The sequence below is a fragment of the Vicugna pacos genome, chromosome 16 (genome assembly GCF_048564905.1).
Source record: "Vicugna pacos chromosome 16, VicPac4, whole genome shotgun sequence".
Lineage (NCBI taxonomy): Eukaryota > Metazoa > Chordata > Mammalia > Artiodactyla > Camelidae > Vicugna > Vicugna pacos.
In genome coordinates this window covers 43,176,647-43,191,303 of record NC_133002.1, presented here as the reverse complement: position 1 = coordinate 43,191,303, position 14,657 = coordinate 43,176,647, and the positions used below count along the sequence as shown (strand labels likewise).

At 36.4% G+C, this 14,657-nt stretch overlaps 1 protein-coding gene across 4 annotated transcripts in view; it reads right to left on the bottom strand.

Moving 5' to 3' along the window:
* Positions 1-14,657, bottom strand: part of SMYD4 (SET and MYND domain containing 4) — a 31,749-nt gene that overhangs the window by 16,672 nt on the left and 420 nt on the right. For 2 of the 4 annotated variants that reach the window (XM_072939041.1, XM_072939042.1), the window contains exons 1-3: positions 13,479-13,600; positions 11,301-11,418; positions 2,947-3,091 (exon numbers count right to left, since the gene is read on the bottom strand). Coding sequence is in view for 2 of the 4 variants with exons in the window: in XM_072939040.1 (XP_072795141.1) it covers positions 2,947-3,091; positions 13,479-13,612 (279 nt within the window). In the remaining 2 variants the exon portion in view is untranslated. Of the gene's footprint in view, positions 1-2,946; positions 3,092-11,300; positions 11,419-13,478; positions 13,625-14,657 lie in introns of those variants that run through there. The other 2 variants (XM_072939040.1, XM_072939039.1) reach the window with 1 other exon arrangement.

The following is a 14,657-nucleotide window of genomic DNA, read 5'->3' as shown; positions in this document are numbered from 1 at the left end:
TGTCAATAAAAGTATTGGGACAAGTAGCCACTGAATAAAAATAAAGCTGGTTGTTCATATATGATAAACCTTTCATTAGGATAAATTCCAAACGGATCAAAATCTTAATATAAAAAATGAAACTATAAGAGCACTAGAAGAAACTACACGATGCTGGAGTGAGAAATACCTTTCTAATTATGACACAAAACCCAGAAGTCATAAAAGGTTAATAAATTTGACCGCCTAAAAATAAAAAAATTTCATTGCAGCAAAAACCAGTAAAAGCAATATCAAAAGACAAACATTGAACTGGAAAAAATATGTGCAACTCCTACTACAGGCAAAGGGCTCATTTCTTTACTTTATGAACAGTTCCTACTGATCAATAAGATGACAACCAATAATTCAGTAGAAAAATAAGCAAATGATACGAAAAATTCTAATGGGAAATATAAACGGCTCTTAAACAGATGAAAAACTGCCCAACCTCATTCATAATCAGCAAGATGAAAGTTAAAACTCTACTGAGACGTCATTTTTAACCCATCAGATTAGCAAAGGAAAATAAAATTGATGGCATGCTGAGTTGGCACAGGAGTGGGATAACGGGCATTCTCACACCTGTCTGTTGGTGGGAGTGTAAATTGGTCTCATGATTATGGAGGCAATGTAGCAGTATACACATCTTTTGATACATACATCTATAGCTCCACTGTCCCAGCAATTCCTTTTCTAGGAATTTATCCTACAGATATAATCTTTTATCCTATAGGTATGTGCAAAACATATACGCAAGGTTTCTCATCACAGAATTGTCTGAAACAGCAAAAACAGGAAACTTATATGTTGATCCAGAGGGCACTAATTAATTACTATTATATCCATAAAATGGAATACCATGTACCCGTAAACAAAGAATGAGGAAGCCATCTACGTACTGACGTTAAGAATGATCTTAAGATGTTAACTGGGAAAAATGCAGTGCTGAACAGTGTGTAGAGGACATTATTTATGTAAAAACAGCATGCATGTGCAGGAGTGAGAGGTTATTTGTACTTGTTTATATATGCTGAAGCACCTCTGGAGAGATATCTTTAATAAAGTGCTAGCTTCTGGGGATGGGAAACCAGGTGGCTGAGGGACAGAGGAAGGAGACTGTACTGTATACTCTTACATCTTTTAAATTTGAACTACAGAAAGACATTTCCTATTCAAAAATAAATAGCTGAAATAATGATGATGATGATGACAATAATAACCGTAATAACCAGGATGGCTTAGGATATAGAGAAATGAACATACTCTGCTAGAAGGCATACAACTAGTTTTTCCCTGGAGAATGATTCAGCATCAAGTACCAAAGGCCTTTAAAAAAAAAAATACATTCAATTGACTCAGCAATTGCCCTTCTAGGAATTTATCCTAAGGAAATTGTCAGGTGTATACAAATATTTACATAGAAAGGCACTCCTTGCAGCTTTATGATACCAAACAATCTGCCAGCATTAGGAGATGTTAAATCAAATAAAGTTCTCTGTAATGGAACACTAAGCCAGCTGTAAAAAATCATGTTTTAGTGGAAAATTTAACAACATGAGAAAATGGTCACAATAAATTGTTGAGGGAAAAAGGCAGGTTACAAAACAGTAAGTACAGCATTATCACAATTTTGTAAAAGAAAAATATTAATAGTGCTTACCATTGGTTACGGAATTTTTTTTACTTGTTTATGCTTCTCTATATTTTCCAAGTAAACATATATTACATTTACAATCAGACAAAAACAACAAATTTTATTTTAAAAAAGAAAGAAAATAGCAGCTATATAGAAAATTACAAAGTAACACAGTCACCAATATAGTAGCTTCATGAAATAGGAAGGCTCGTCTCCCTCCACATTCAGAGAAAAACCTTAATTTTTCCTCTGAATTCACTTTTTATTTTACTTATTTGCCTTGAACAACTTCCCCTGTGATCACATTTATAACACACACGCATAAAGTTGAAGAGATTAGCTCTGAAAAAGAACTATTAAGCCATTTATCAGTGATCACTACATCTAATAGATTTTAATTCTTCAGCAATCATGAATGCTTACATTATTCAGCTAAATACTTTGTTACAACATTACAAAGCAGGACATTTATAACTTATAGAAGCTGCTGCTACAGATCAGACAGTTTTTGGAAAACTGATTTCAAACTTCAAGCACAGGTCTATTAAAGATGCAGGGTGGGGCAACACTCTTTAAATTCACACTCATTCTTTTAACACATAAGGTCACAGACGTGGTGCAAGGGGTTGATATATTTTTGCTTTAAATGCACATTTCTCGAAGAAAGTCCCTCAGGAATCTTGTTCCAATTCCAACTATGGAAGCAGGCCAGCAAGAGCAAGAGATTGTTAAAAGCCACTATTCCTCCTCAAAATCTAGATCATTGATGGTTAGTGTAATAATTTTAAATATTTGTTGACAGCCTTCAAAGTGCAGTTCAATAGGGCTGTAGCAGTTGAGCTTATTTCCTTCCCAATTTAATCTAAGTCATACTGGCTGTAAGCTATCGCTGTGGCAAAGCCCCAAATCCAGCTGTTCTCTGCATTGGGACTATCACACTAATAGCCTCATTAGTTATTCAGACAAAAATGGCATATAATTCAGTGAGAGCTGATAGACGTGGGTGAGTGAGGAAGGCCGAGGCGTCCAATAAGTCTACTGCTGCACCAGGTTTGAAGGAGTATGGGAATATACTGGACGGAATCCAGGACGTATAATACAAACAATCCTTTGTTTCAGAATATGATCTACAGCAGAGCGCTGCCAGTTTTCTTTTTCAAACCCAATCCAAAATGAACAGACAAAGCTACCAATGACTACACGAGTCAGCAATAATGGCTGTCCTTTGAAGAAATGTGCATTGCTAAATTGTTGAGATAGCCCCTCTTGCTGAGCTGGAGGTGTCTTACCTTAGAGTACAGCACTGTGGCTTCCAGATAATCCTTCTTCTGAAATTTTTTGTTTCCTTCTTCTCTGTAGAAAAGGGGAGCGTCAGGGTCCTTTCCTACAAGGTAATCTCCAGAAAGCCTTTTTAAAAATATCTCATCCTCAGGTCTTCATGAAGAAAGAAAAGAACAAAACAAAACAGCACAAACTTGTTATTTCAAGGAAAGCTCCTAATCAATGCACCTGAAACAGGAAATGAGTGCCTACAAAACACTGGGACACGCGAGGTTGGATGTGTTGTGTAATGTGATGGGGGCAGTGGGTGGGAAATCTTGTGGTCTCAGAGACACGGGGACTGGAATTTCTATTTAGAGGACAGAATGCTAATTTTTAAATTATTTATAAATAAACCATTCCTTGGATAATGCATCATGCAGCAGCTTGGTGAGGGGAATGACACAATACATGGAGTGTCTCCACCAAGGCATACTGTCCACCTAAACTTTGTTGAAAATACCTGAGTGGATGGCTGACAGAGGGAGGGAGGTGGGCAGAGAGAGGAGGAAGAGGAAGAGGGAGACAGTGAAATGTTAACATTTGGGGAATCTGAAACAAGGGTATTACACAGTAATTCTTTATACTATTTTTGCAAGTGAATCTGAAACTACTTCAACCTGAAAAGTTTTTAAAAATAAGTATACAAGTGCTCTAATATATAAATACACAAACATCTACACATACTGGCAATAGACTCTTTTTCCAATAAGGAGAAATAGTATAGAACAATCTAGACTACACTCTTTGTGGCTATAATGCAATGAAGCAAAATATGAATAGCAGGGAAACTAAAAATTCTCTTAAGCAACTCTTGGGTCAAAGGGGAAATCAAAAGTAAAACTGCAGTGTGTTTAGAAAAGTGTTTTTCAAATTTTTATTTACAGAGATCTACAATTAGAAATATCTTTTACATTGTGATTCAGTATGATGTATCTGTGTCTGTATATATGGAAATTTCAGAAAACATTATTTATCTTTCCTCTGTATAAGTTAATATCAAATATGATTTTATTGATATTTAAATGCAATATAGAAAAAAATCTCAAAACAAAATAACAAAAAATTGAAATTAGGAAAGATTTTTTTAATTCAGAAGGTGTGCTTGCTTGTTCTAAATTTATCCCAGTCCAGAAAATATGAGGACAATAGCCCATGTATATCTGGTGCACCACAGAGCCTGTCCTTTGCTGTTTGTTTTTGCGTTGTTTTAAATTAGGTTAAAACTAAAAATGCTATTCAAACAAAAAGGCTATGGTGAACAGTAATAATAGCAAAACTCTTCTTGCCTAACAATGGATATTCTTTAATCTTAATCCAAAATGATGATAAACTCAGTGTTTTTGTAATTGTTCTTCAGTGCAATTAAGAACTAAGCTGCAATAATTCATAATTCCTTCTGGCACGAAGTTTAACTCAGCAATTAATTTAAACTTTTGACAAGCAGACGGATGTTCTATCTTTCTTTTTTTAATATTTCAAATTTTCTTCTGGAATGTTACGATAAAAAATTTGAGAAAGTGAGGTGGAACAATTTTCCAATTAATTTTTTTATTGTGGTAGAATATTTAAAATGTCATTTTAACCATTTTTAAGCATATAGTTCTGTGGTATTAGGTATCGTCACAATTCCAGAACTTTTTCACCATCCCAAACTAGAACTCTGTACTCATCAACTGATAATCTTCCATTCCTCCCTCTCCCCAGCCCCTGGTGATCTCTATTTTACTTTCTGTTTCCATGAATTTGTCTCTTCTAGCTACTTCATATAAGTGGAATCATACAATATTTGTCCTTAAGTCTGGCTTATTTCACTTAGCATAATGTTTCCAAGGTTCATTCATGTTGTAACATGTACCAGAATTTATTCTTTTTCATAGCTGAATGACATTCCATTGTATGTATATACCAGTTTATCCATTCACCTGTCAATGGACATTTGGGGTGTTTTCTCTTTTGGCTATTGTGAATAATATTGCTCTGAACGTTGGTGTGCAAATACCCGTTGAAGTCCCATTTTCAAATTTTTTGGGTATAAACCCAGCAGTACGGTTGCTGGATTATATAGAAATTCTATTAATTTTCTGAGGAACTGCTGTACTGTTTGCCATAGTGGCTATGCCATTTTACATTCCCACCAACAGTGGACAAGGGCTCCAACTGCTCCACATCCACACGAAAACCTAACTATTTTTTTTTAACAATAGCCATGCTAATGAATATGAAGATAATAAGTTATCTTATTGTAGTTTTATTTGCATTTCCCTAATGATTAGAGATGTTAAGAGTGTCTTTTCATGTGCTCATTTTATGTGCTTATCTTCTTTGGAGAAATGTCTATGCAAGTTCTTTGCCCATTTTTAAACTGGGTTTTGTTGTTGTTGTTGAGTCTTAGGAGTTGTTTATGAAGTCTGGATATTAATCTCTTAGCAGATACATGATTTGCAAATATTTTGACTCATTCTGTGTGTTGCCTATTTACTCTTTTGTCATTTGATGTACAAAATGTTTTACTTTTTATGAAGTCTGATTTGCCTATTTTTTTTCTTTTGTGCCTGTGCCTTTGGTGTCATATCCAAGAAACGGAGGCGAAATCCAATGTCATAAGCTTTTGGCTTATGTTTTAAGAGTTTTATAGTTTTAGCTCTTAAGTTTAGGTCTTTGAGTTATTTTGAGTTAAGTTTTTGTATACAGTATAAGGTAAAGGTCCAACTTCATTCTCTGGCATGTGGATTCTAATTAGGAAGCAGATAGAAAGAACCAAATTCCTTCTTCTTCCAGCTGTGTCTTTTCTCCAGAGCTCTAGAGAGGTAAAACCTCTCATAAGGTTAACTGGCAAAGCAGACAGTCCCAGCCCCAGCAGAGAGGACAGAAGATTGGAGCTGAGAAACAACAGCTTAATAACTTGCACACGTTTACATATACAACTTTTTTCCTGAACCATTTGAAAATAAGTATAGTCATCATGGAAGTTCACCTCTAAATATTTCAGCAGGCCTCTGCTAAGAATAAGGACATTTTCCTGTATCTCGATACCATAATATCATTATTATGCCTAAAAAATTAACATTAATTCAAATACCATTTAAAATTTCTCCATTGTTCCTAAAATATCTTTTTCTTCTTTTTCTTGAGAAAGAGTAAGACAGAAGGTTGCTATTTTTCTTTATAATATTTTAAGTACTATTTGACTACTTACACTGTATACATATTATTCTGATAAAAATTAAAGTAAAAAAGGAAAATATTTCCACTTACTAAGGTACCAGGTCCACATAGTTTTACAGGATTTTTCTACAGCTTTAAAGAATCAAATAATCCCTGTATTACATAAGCCATTTCAGAGCACAGAAAAAGATGAAAGCTCTCTAATTCATACCATGATGCTACCGTAACTATGACACCAAGAGTTTACAAATAGAGCACAAAAAAGAACATGTAGGCTAATACCATTTAGGAACATAGGCTTAAAAATCCTAAAAATAACATCAGCAAATTGAATCTAGCCATGTGTTAAAAGAATGATGGACAATAACCAGAGTTTATCTCCAAAACGGTTGAATTTCAGTAAATCTACTGATGTAAATCCTGCATTAACAGATTAAAGGAGAGAAAAAAATGATCATTCCTCCCAAAATATATCAAAAAAAGTACTGATAAAATTCAACATTTAAGATAGAATATGTGGCAATTTCATTAAACTGAAAAAAGGTATATACTATAAACCTACAGCAACGTTCTAAATGGCTGTTACTATTCAACATCACACTAGAGGTCTAACTAACACTATAATTAAAAAGTAAAATAAAAGGTACAAATATTGGAAAAGAGGATTACTGTTTGAAGATACACTTACTAAAAATTTTAGGTGATCTGGCATAAAAACAATGAAGTAATATAAAAGTACAGTTAGATGGCCTATTGTAAAATGATTTTTAAAACTCCTAGTTTATATTTATACCACCAATCATCAGTTAGAGAATGTAATTGGGAGAAAAAAGTCTCATTCACAAGAACAACAAAAACCTTATAACAAGTAAGAATAAATCTAAGAGGAAATGTGCAAGACCTATATAAAGAACATGATAAAACTTTACTTAAGGACATAAAAAGAAGCCCTAAACAAGTGGCAAGACATACCCTTTACTTGGATGAGGCAATTTAATATTGTAAAGATGTCAAGTCTCCCTAAGTGAATCTATAAATCCAACACAATCCCAATCAAAAACCCAATGACACTTTTTACTGAACTTGACGGTCAATTCTAAAGTTCACACAGGGAAAACGTATACAAAATAGCCAAGATATTTTTGAAAAAGAATTACTGTGTGTGTGGGGGAACTTGGTTTAACAGACAGCAAAGCCACATTTGTACTAGACTTCCCCGCTTTCAAGTGCTCCTTCTCCCTACATCTGGTAATAAAATTTCAGGGGGAAATCATTCCCTGTGGTTGGAGCTGGACTGACCCCAATTTCGCAACAGGGTTGGGCATGTGATACAAGCCGGGCCAATCAGAGGAGCTAGGGAAAGGATGAGTTATTCAATAAATGATGTGGAAAAATTGTCTGGAATAACACTTAGAATATTCTCTCACATCATACACAAAAATAAATGCCAGATGGATTAGAGAGCTCAAACTAAAACACAAAACTACAAAAAAAGTTAGAAGAAAATAAAGAATATTTTTTATAACCTTGGGGAAGAGTAGAATGTTCTAAGACACTCAACCTAGAAGCTATAAAAGAAAATGACAGATATGGCTGTAAATTAAAACACATGCACACGATTTATATATAATGCAAAAAACCGTAAGTAAACTAAAAAAGATAAATATGAGACTAGGAGAAAAACTTAGTAACATACATAGCAAAGAATTATACAGCCAGCTTTATAAAGATCTCTTATAAATTAATAAGAGGAAGACAGACAACCCACTTACAGAAATGGGCAAAGGACACAAGCAAACAATTCACAGGAGAAATATAAACAGGCTGTAATGTGGGAAATGGTGCATTCCTTCACTAGTAATCAGAAAAATGTAAATTAAAACAAGATTATTTTGTCCTGAAGGTTGCTTTCTAATGTTGGTTAGGCTATGGGAAAGTGATTTTCATATGCTATTCATGGTAAACTGGTGAAGTCTTTTTGGAAGACAATTTGGCAGTATTTATTAAATTTAAAATGCTCATAACCATTGATGAAACAACTCCTCTTCTAAGAATGGATCTTAAGTTCTAAATATACATACAGAAACACACATAAAAATTGTTCAGTGCAACACTGTTTGTAACAGTAAAAAAAAAAAAAAAAAAAAAAACCAACCACCTGGAAATAACTGCCCATTAACAGGGAAAAGAAGTTGTGGCATATTATACTAGCAACATCGTGTGGTTGCTAAAAAGATTAAGGGTGTGATGCTGGAAAAAACCTCACAGAACAAAGCATAAAATATAATCTAACAAAAAATAAAGAAAAAGATATGTGCATATCTATCTACAAACGCATAAGAATATGTAAAAAAAGAACTAGAAAGCTCTAATAACCTGTGATTTCTCTCTGTGAAAGAGAGTTAGAAGGCTAAGGGGGAAACTTTCATGTTTTACTTTATTGAACACTGTGGCAATCATTTGCAATGAGAATGTATTTGTATCTTACTAACATTCAAAAAAATAACAAGCAAAAAAAAAAAAGTATAACCCTAATTGTACCTAGTACCTGAAACGGCAAGGCTCAACACTGAACTTATTAATTTATCCAACCAAAATCTAAGTGCCTGTTATGCACCAGACACAATGATAGTTACTGACACGAAGATAAGCACGTCAACCTTGAACTTGAAAGGTATGTGTTTATGTGTACATGTGAAGCTCTCATTCCTGTCTCATACTGAGCATTCATATGTGCCAGTCACTGAACAAGAGCTTTATCAAACTGTCATTCAATCAATATTTGTTGAGGACACTACACTACTCTGGTCTGTAGAAAGACAAATACAGATATGGTCCTTGCCCTCATGGAGCTTACAGTTTAGTAGTGGAGATAGACATTAATCAAATGATTACACAAATATAAGAAGGAAAGGTATGCTGTATTTATTGTAAATGCATAAAAAATGAAGATGATCCAAAAAAAAAAAAATGATGATCCAGCTGGGAGTCAGGAAGGCTTTCCTGAGAAAGATCTGGCTGATGTTGAAGGATGAGCAGAAGTTAACTAGGTCTCAGGGCATGGTGGAGTGCACAGCAAAGGCATTTCAGGAAGAACCACCCCCAAAAAAGGCCCTGTGACAAGCAGCAGCCTAGTGTGTATCAAGAACTAAAAGAAGGCCTGTACAGCTGAAAGGGGAGTGTGGGGAGAGAGCAGGCCAGAGAAATAGGCAGTGGTCACACTGCAATGTCTTACTGGCTATATTAAGAATTTTAGTCTTTACTGTAGTTTTATTAAAATTCAGTACACATCTGGTTTCTCCCTATTCCTTGGGTGTGAGTCTCCCAAGCTTTTGGTTGAGAGCCTGGAAGGTCTCTGTCTTCTCATGCCTGAAAGGTTTGGTCTCAGGATGTTTTGAGCTTAGATTTGTATGTGTGTTTGTTGCAGGCCCCTTTCCACTAGTGGGATTTTGCCCCTCAGCATTGCAATACCACAGGAGATTTTATTCTGCATTTTTGGTAGGCCATCTATATTTTCTGAGAACTCAGTAAATATCCCATAAGGCAAATTGACTCTAAATTTGGGCCTTGAGTTTGGGCCTCTTGTAGTTTTCAGTCCATCACATCAGCTCTAAATGACTGCCATAAGGTCTGCTGGTTTCAGTTTCCCCTAGTCTAGTCCCTGTGCTTGAAGCCAGCCTGATCCTCAGTCTTTAATTATCCCCAAGAAACTAGTGATCACCTAGGAAGGAGTCTTCCCTCTCTGGAATTTTAGTTCATCTAGTCCTTGTTGCTCTATGATGTCTTTAAAAACATGATTAAAATATCAACTTTTTTAGTTGCAACAAGTACTGTCTGTTCTAACCTATTACATGCTACCCAGAAGCAGAAGTCCTTTTGCCAAATTTGAAAGCAATCTAGTGTTCATATCCTACAATGGACAAAATTTGGAAACGGATTTAATATGAGGTGTGAGGAAGAAGGAAAAATTAGGCACGACTCCTAGGTTTCTGGGTAGCAACTGGATGGATGATGGTATAATTCACTCAGGGTTCACGATGATCTGAAGTAGAAAGGGAGTCTGGTTTTGGATATGCTGAGTATCTTTGAGGCTTTACATAGTCAGCTGGATTCAGAGGAGAAGTGAGGGCTGGAGATATAATTTGAAGGGTAATCAGCGTATAGGAGATAACTGATGTCATGGTTGTGAATGAGGCTGCAGGGTAAGGTAAGAGAAAAGGAAAGAGGGCCTAGGCTGGAGTCTTGAGGAACTTCAATATTAAAAAACCAGGTGAATCAGTTCTTTGATTTATATTCCTTTCCATGCTCCAAAATTTCAAATTTGGATTCTTGTGGATTATTCCTTTTTGCTGTTAGTAAGCTATACCAATTTATCTTGTGAAAACTCTTATCATCCAAAGTTTTCATCAGCAGTTCTTCATCATTTTTGGAAATTCTGTACAGGGAATCCACAGATCTTGTAGAGTTTCAACATTATTTTTCTTTTCTTTTCTTTTCTTTTATATGAACATTTTTTTTTTACTGAGTTACAGTCATTTTACAATGCTGTCAAATTCCAGTGTAGAGCACAATTTTTCAGTTATACATGAACATACATAAATTCATTGTCACATTCATTTCGCTGTGAGCCATTAACATTATTTTTCAAATTGCAGGTCATGACTCAGTAGGTCATGAAAACAGTTTAGTAGGTCCTGATTAGTACTTTTACAACAAGATCAGTAAAAGGGAAAATTTCAGAAAGTACATCACATAGGGTAAACATCTACACTTTCCTCCTTGGTAAAATTTTCCAGTCTCATGGCTCAAAATGCCATTTAATTTCCGTATTTGTATCTCTAGCCCAGGCCTCGTAAACCCCACACTCATTTAGGCATCTTCACTTGGATGTTTACTAGGTATCTCCAACTGAACTATGAACTACTGAACATCCTTCCCAAAAAGAGCTCTACCTGCAGCTTTCCCACGTGGCGGTGATTTCATCCTTCCATCTTCAGCCCTTTAGATCTAAATTCCCAGAGTCACTTTTTACTTCTCTAACACACTGTATTCCATCTGTCAGGAAATGCTGTTAAGTACACCATCAGAATCTAACCACTTTTCATCATCCCCACTACTGCCACCTGGTCCAAATTACTATCACCTCCTCTCTCACCTGGATTAAGGCAACAGCCTCCCAAAAGGTCGCTTTATTTCCATTCTTGCTTCTCATATAGTCTACCCTCATCACAGTGCACAGGAGTCATCCTTTAAAACAGGGATCAGCAAACTTTCTATAGAAAGCCAGAGAGTAAAGGTTTAGCTTTTGTGGGCTAAGAGATAAAATCGATACTATTACATAGGCATTTGTCTAACAGAAGAAAAGACATGTTTGTAAAACCTTTTTATTGACAGAATTCAAAATATAATAACTCACTGTGACTTTTTTTTTGCAACATAGGTCTACTAATGAGAAAAATGAATTTTTTTTTTCAAAGGATACCATTTTGCTAAACTGGAGTTTTGCAAAGCCAGTGTTCTGTATCATTAATGACTGCAATGTTTATCGTTAATAACCATTCTTAGCTGATGGCCACACAAAAACAGGCAGTGGGATGGCTGTATCCCGTAGGTTGCTGTTTGCTGACACCTGCTTTAAAATACAATCAGATCACATCAGTCTTATCTCAAGACTCCGTTAGTTTTCTACTATTGTGTAGCAGTTACCTCAAATTCAGCAGGTTAAAGCAATTTTCATTTATTATCCTCACAGTTCTGTAGATCAGAAGTCCAGGTGGGCTTTCCTAGGCTCTCTGCTTAGGGTCTCACAAGGCTGAAATCAAGTGACCTTTTATATGGAGGATCTGCGAAAGAATCTGAGTCTAAACACCTTCAGGATGCTGGCAGAAGTCATTTCCTTGCAATTGCAGGTCTGAGGTCCCCATTTCCTTGCTGGCTGTTAGCCAGGAAGCACTCTCAGCTTCCAGAGGCTGTCTGCATTCCTGTCCTGTGTCATGTGGCTCCATCATCAAAGCCAGCCAAACCACATTCAAATCTTCTGCTTTGAATCTCTCTGATTTCCCTTTCTGTTCCCAGCTGGAAAAAAAGCTCTGCTTTCAAAAGTCTCACCTGATTGGGTTATGCCTATCCAGTAACTGTACCTCAAATTGACTAGCCTTGGACTTTTATTGGCCAAATCCCTTCCCAGCAGTGCGTAAGTTAATGTTAGACTGAATAACCAGGGGACAGGAATGCTGGGGGGGGTCATCTTTAGAATTCTGCCTACCACACCCTGCAATCACTTCCTATGCAGGGTAAAAAGAAAGACAAGGAACTAAAAAAGGGCCAACGTGATTTGTGCCACCTGCTCTTATCCAGCTCCCACGCATGTCCCACTGCCTCCCTGACGTTATTTCCTACTACTCTCCCTTGGCTTACTCTGTTCATCCACCACTAGCTGTTCACCCAGTGCGCTGTTGCTCAAACATCCCAGACACACTCCCACCTTGGGATCTCGGCCAGGAACACTCTTCTCTAAGGTATCTGCTTTGTTAACTCCTGTATCTCCAAGACTTTGCTCCACTTCCACTCTCTCAATGAGGCACATCAGACCACACTATTTAATACTACAACCTGCATTCCCCTCCCAGTATTATTTCCCCTACGCTGTTCAGTTTTTCCTTTTTTCTACTGTACTTGTCACCTTGAATACATTACATACTTTACTTATTTATGTTTATTGTGTTCCTCCTTGCTAGAATTAAGCTCCTAAAAGATGAGGATCTTTGTCTACTTTTTTATTTTAATGGTGTGTTTTTTATTTACTAAGCATCTAGCACAGTGGCTGGCACAAAATAAGTTCAAAAAAATTCACTGAACAAAGTTTTGGGAAACTCCTGTTTCAGTTTTTTATATACATATATGTGTACGAGATTGTGATGTAAAATACATTTCTTACTGAGTAGTGCAGTCAAGAGAGTTTGAAAAATAACTGGGTTAGACTATATGACCTGTAAGGTTCCTTCCAATATGAACACTTATGAATTTCTACGTGCACCTAGTAAATCTCTACTGTATCCTTTGGGATATGGCAAGGTTCACAGCCTAGTGATGACAGCAAGGCACTGATTATTGAAACATAATATTGACACTGAAAAAGCTAAATAGCATCTCAATCTGATCTATAATAGTAGGTTAGAAAGAACTGTGAAAACAGAAAGAACTATTGAATGTCCCAAAATCTAAAAGTCTGAAGTTAATCTTTCCCCAAAAAGAGATATAACCTGGGGGCAAATGACAAGAGAGTGCATCTTCCAGACCAAAATTTCCCTGGTTAAAGCTTCCATTCACTTACTGAAGAAGCGAAGATGAGTGAAGAAAGATATCGCTCAAAGTCTCTGCTGTAGAAATTGTGACCTGAATGGACTTGGGGAGCAAAGACCACTTCTGAAGTATGTGTGATGTCCATTCCTCCACAGGCAGATCCATGCTACTTCAGATCTAGAAAATGAGTAAGAAAACAAGGAATTCAGATTTCTACAAAAGCACAACTCTAAAAAATCAAGATTTCATTCAAGCAAGTGTGAAGTAACAAAATCAATTCTTATGGTCTTTTCCTATAGTTGTTTATACTCTTGCACCAATTCACTCAAACATTCCTCCATTAAGAAATAGTTATTGAAAACTGACTTTATTCCAGGCATCACATGAGGAAATGGTTATACAATGATGAATCACATTGGTCACCATCTCTGCCCTCTTAGACCTCCATCTACCCTTGATGGTGAGATCAGAAACCTGAGACACATCCCAGATTTTTTTCTCACTCTCCCTAGCAACTATTAAGATAGCAAATATTTCTATTTCTTACACAGTTCAATTTGTTTTCTTTTCAATCCCCAGGTTATTCCTTAGATCAGGCCTTTACCATTTCCTGTCTGGCATTCTCTCTAGAGTGTCATAACTAGTCTCCATGGCCTCACATCCCCTCCTTTCCCACCCCAAATGCAATCCATCCTCCACACCGAGACAGATGTTAGTCCTTCACCTTAAATTCATCAATGCTCCTCCTAGCATTTATATAAACGCTCATTATTCGACCCTTGGCTTACTTTCTAATATTAAGGCTCACTTCTTCCTCTGTATCCCACCATCCTGAGCTACTCAAAGCCATCCCCAGCTTGCCACGCTATTCACCTCTCTAGTTTTTGCATAGGCTATTCATTCTTCCTGGGGCATCACCACCCTCACATGGAGTCCACCTGGCAAATTTCCATACATCCTTCAAGGCTCAGTTTATTTATTAAAAAAAAATTTTTTTTTTGGTGGGGGTTGGCAATTAGGTTTGTTATATTTATATTTTTCGCGAAGGTACTAAGGATTGAATCCAGGACCTCACGCATGCCAGGCATGCGCTCTACTACTGAGCTATACTCTCCCCACAAGACTCAGTTTAAATGTCACTTCCTGCGGGAAACCTTCCCGGGATTTTTCCACCTGTGACTGCAACCCACTTTGTGTTTCTCCTGGGGCC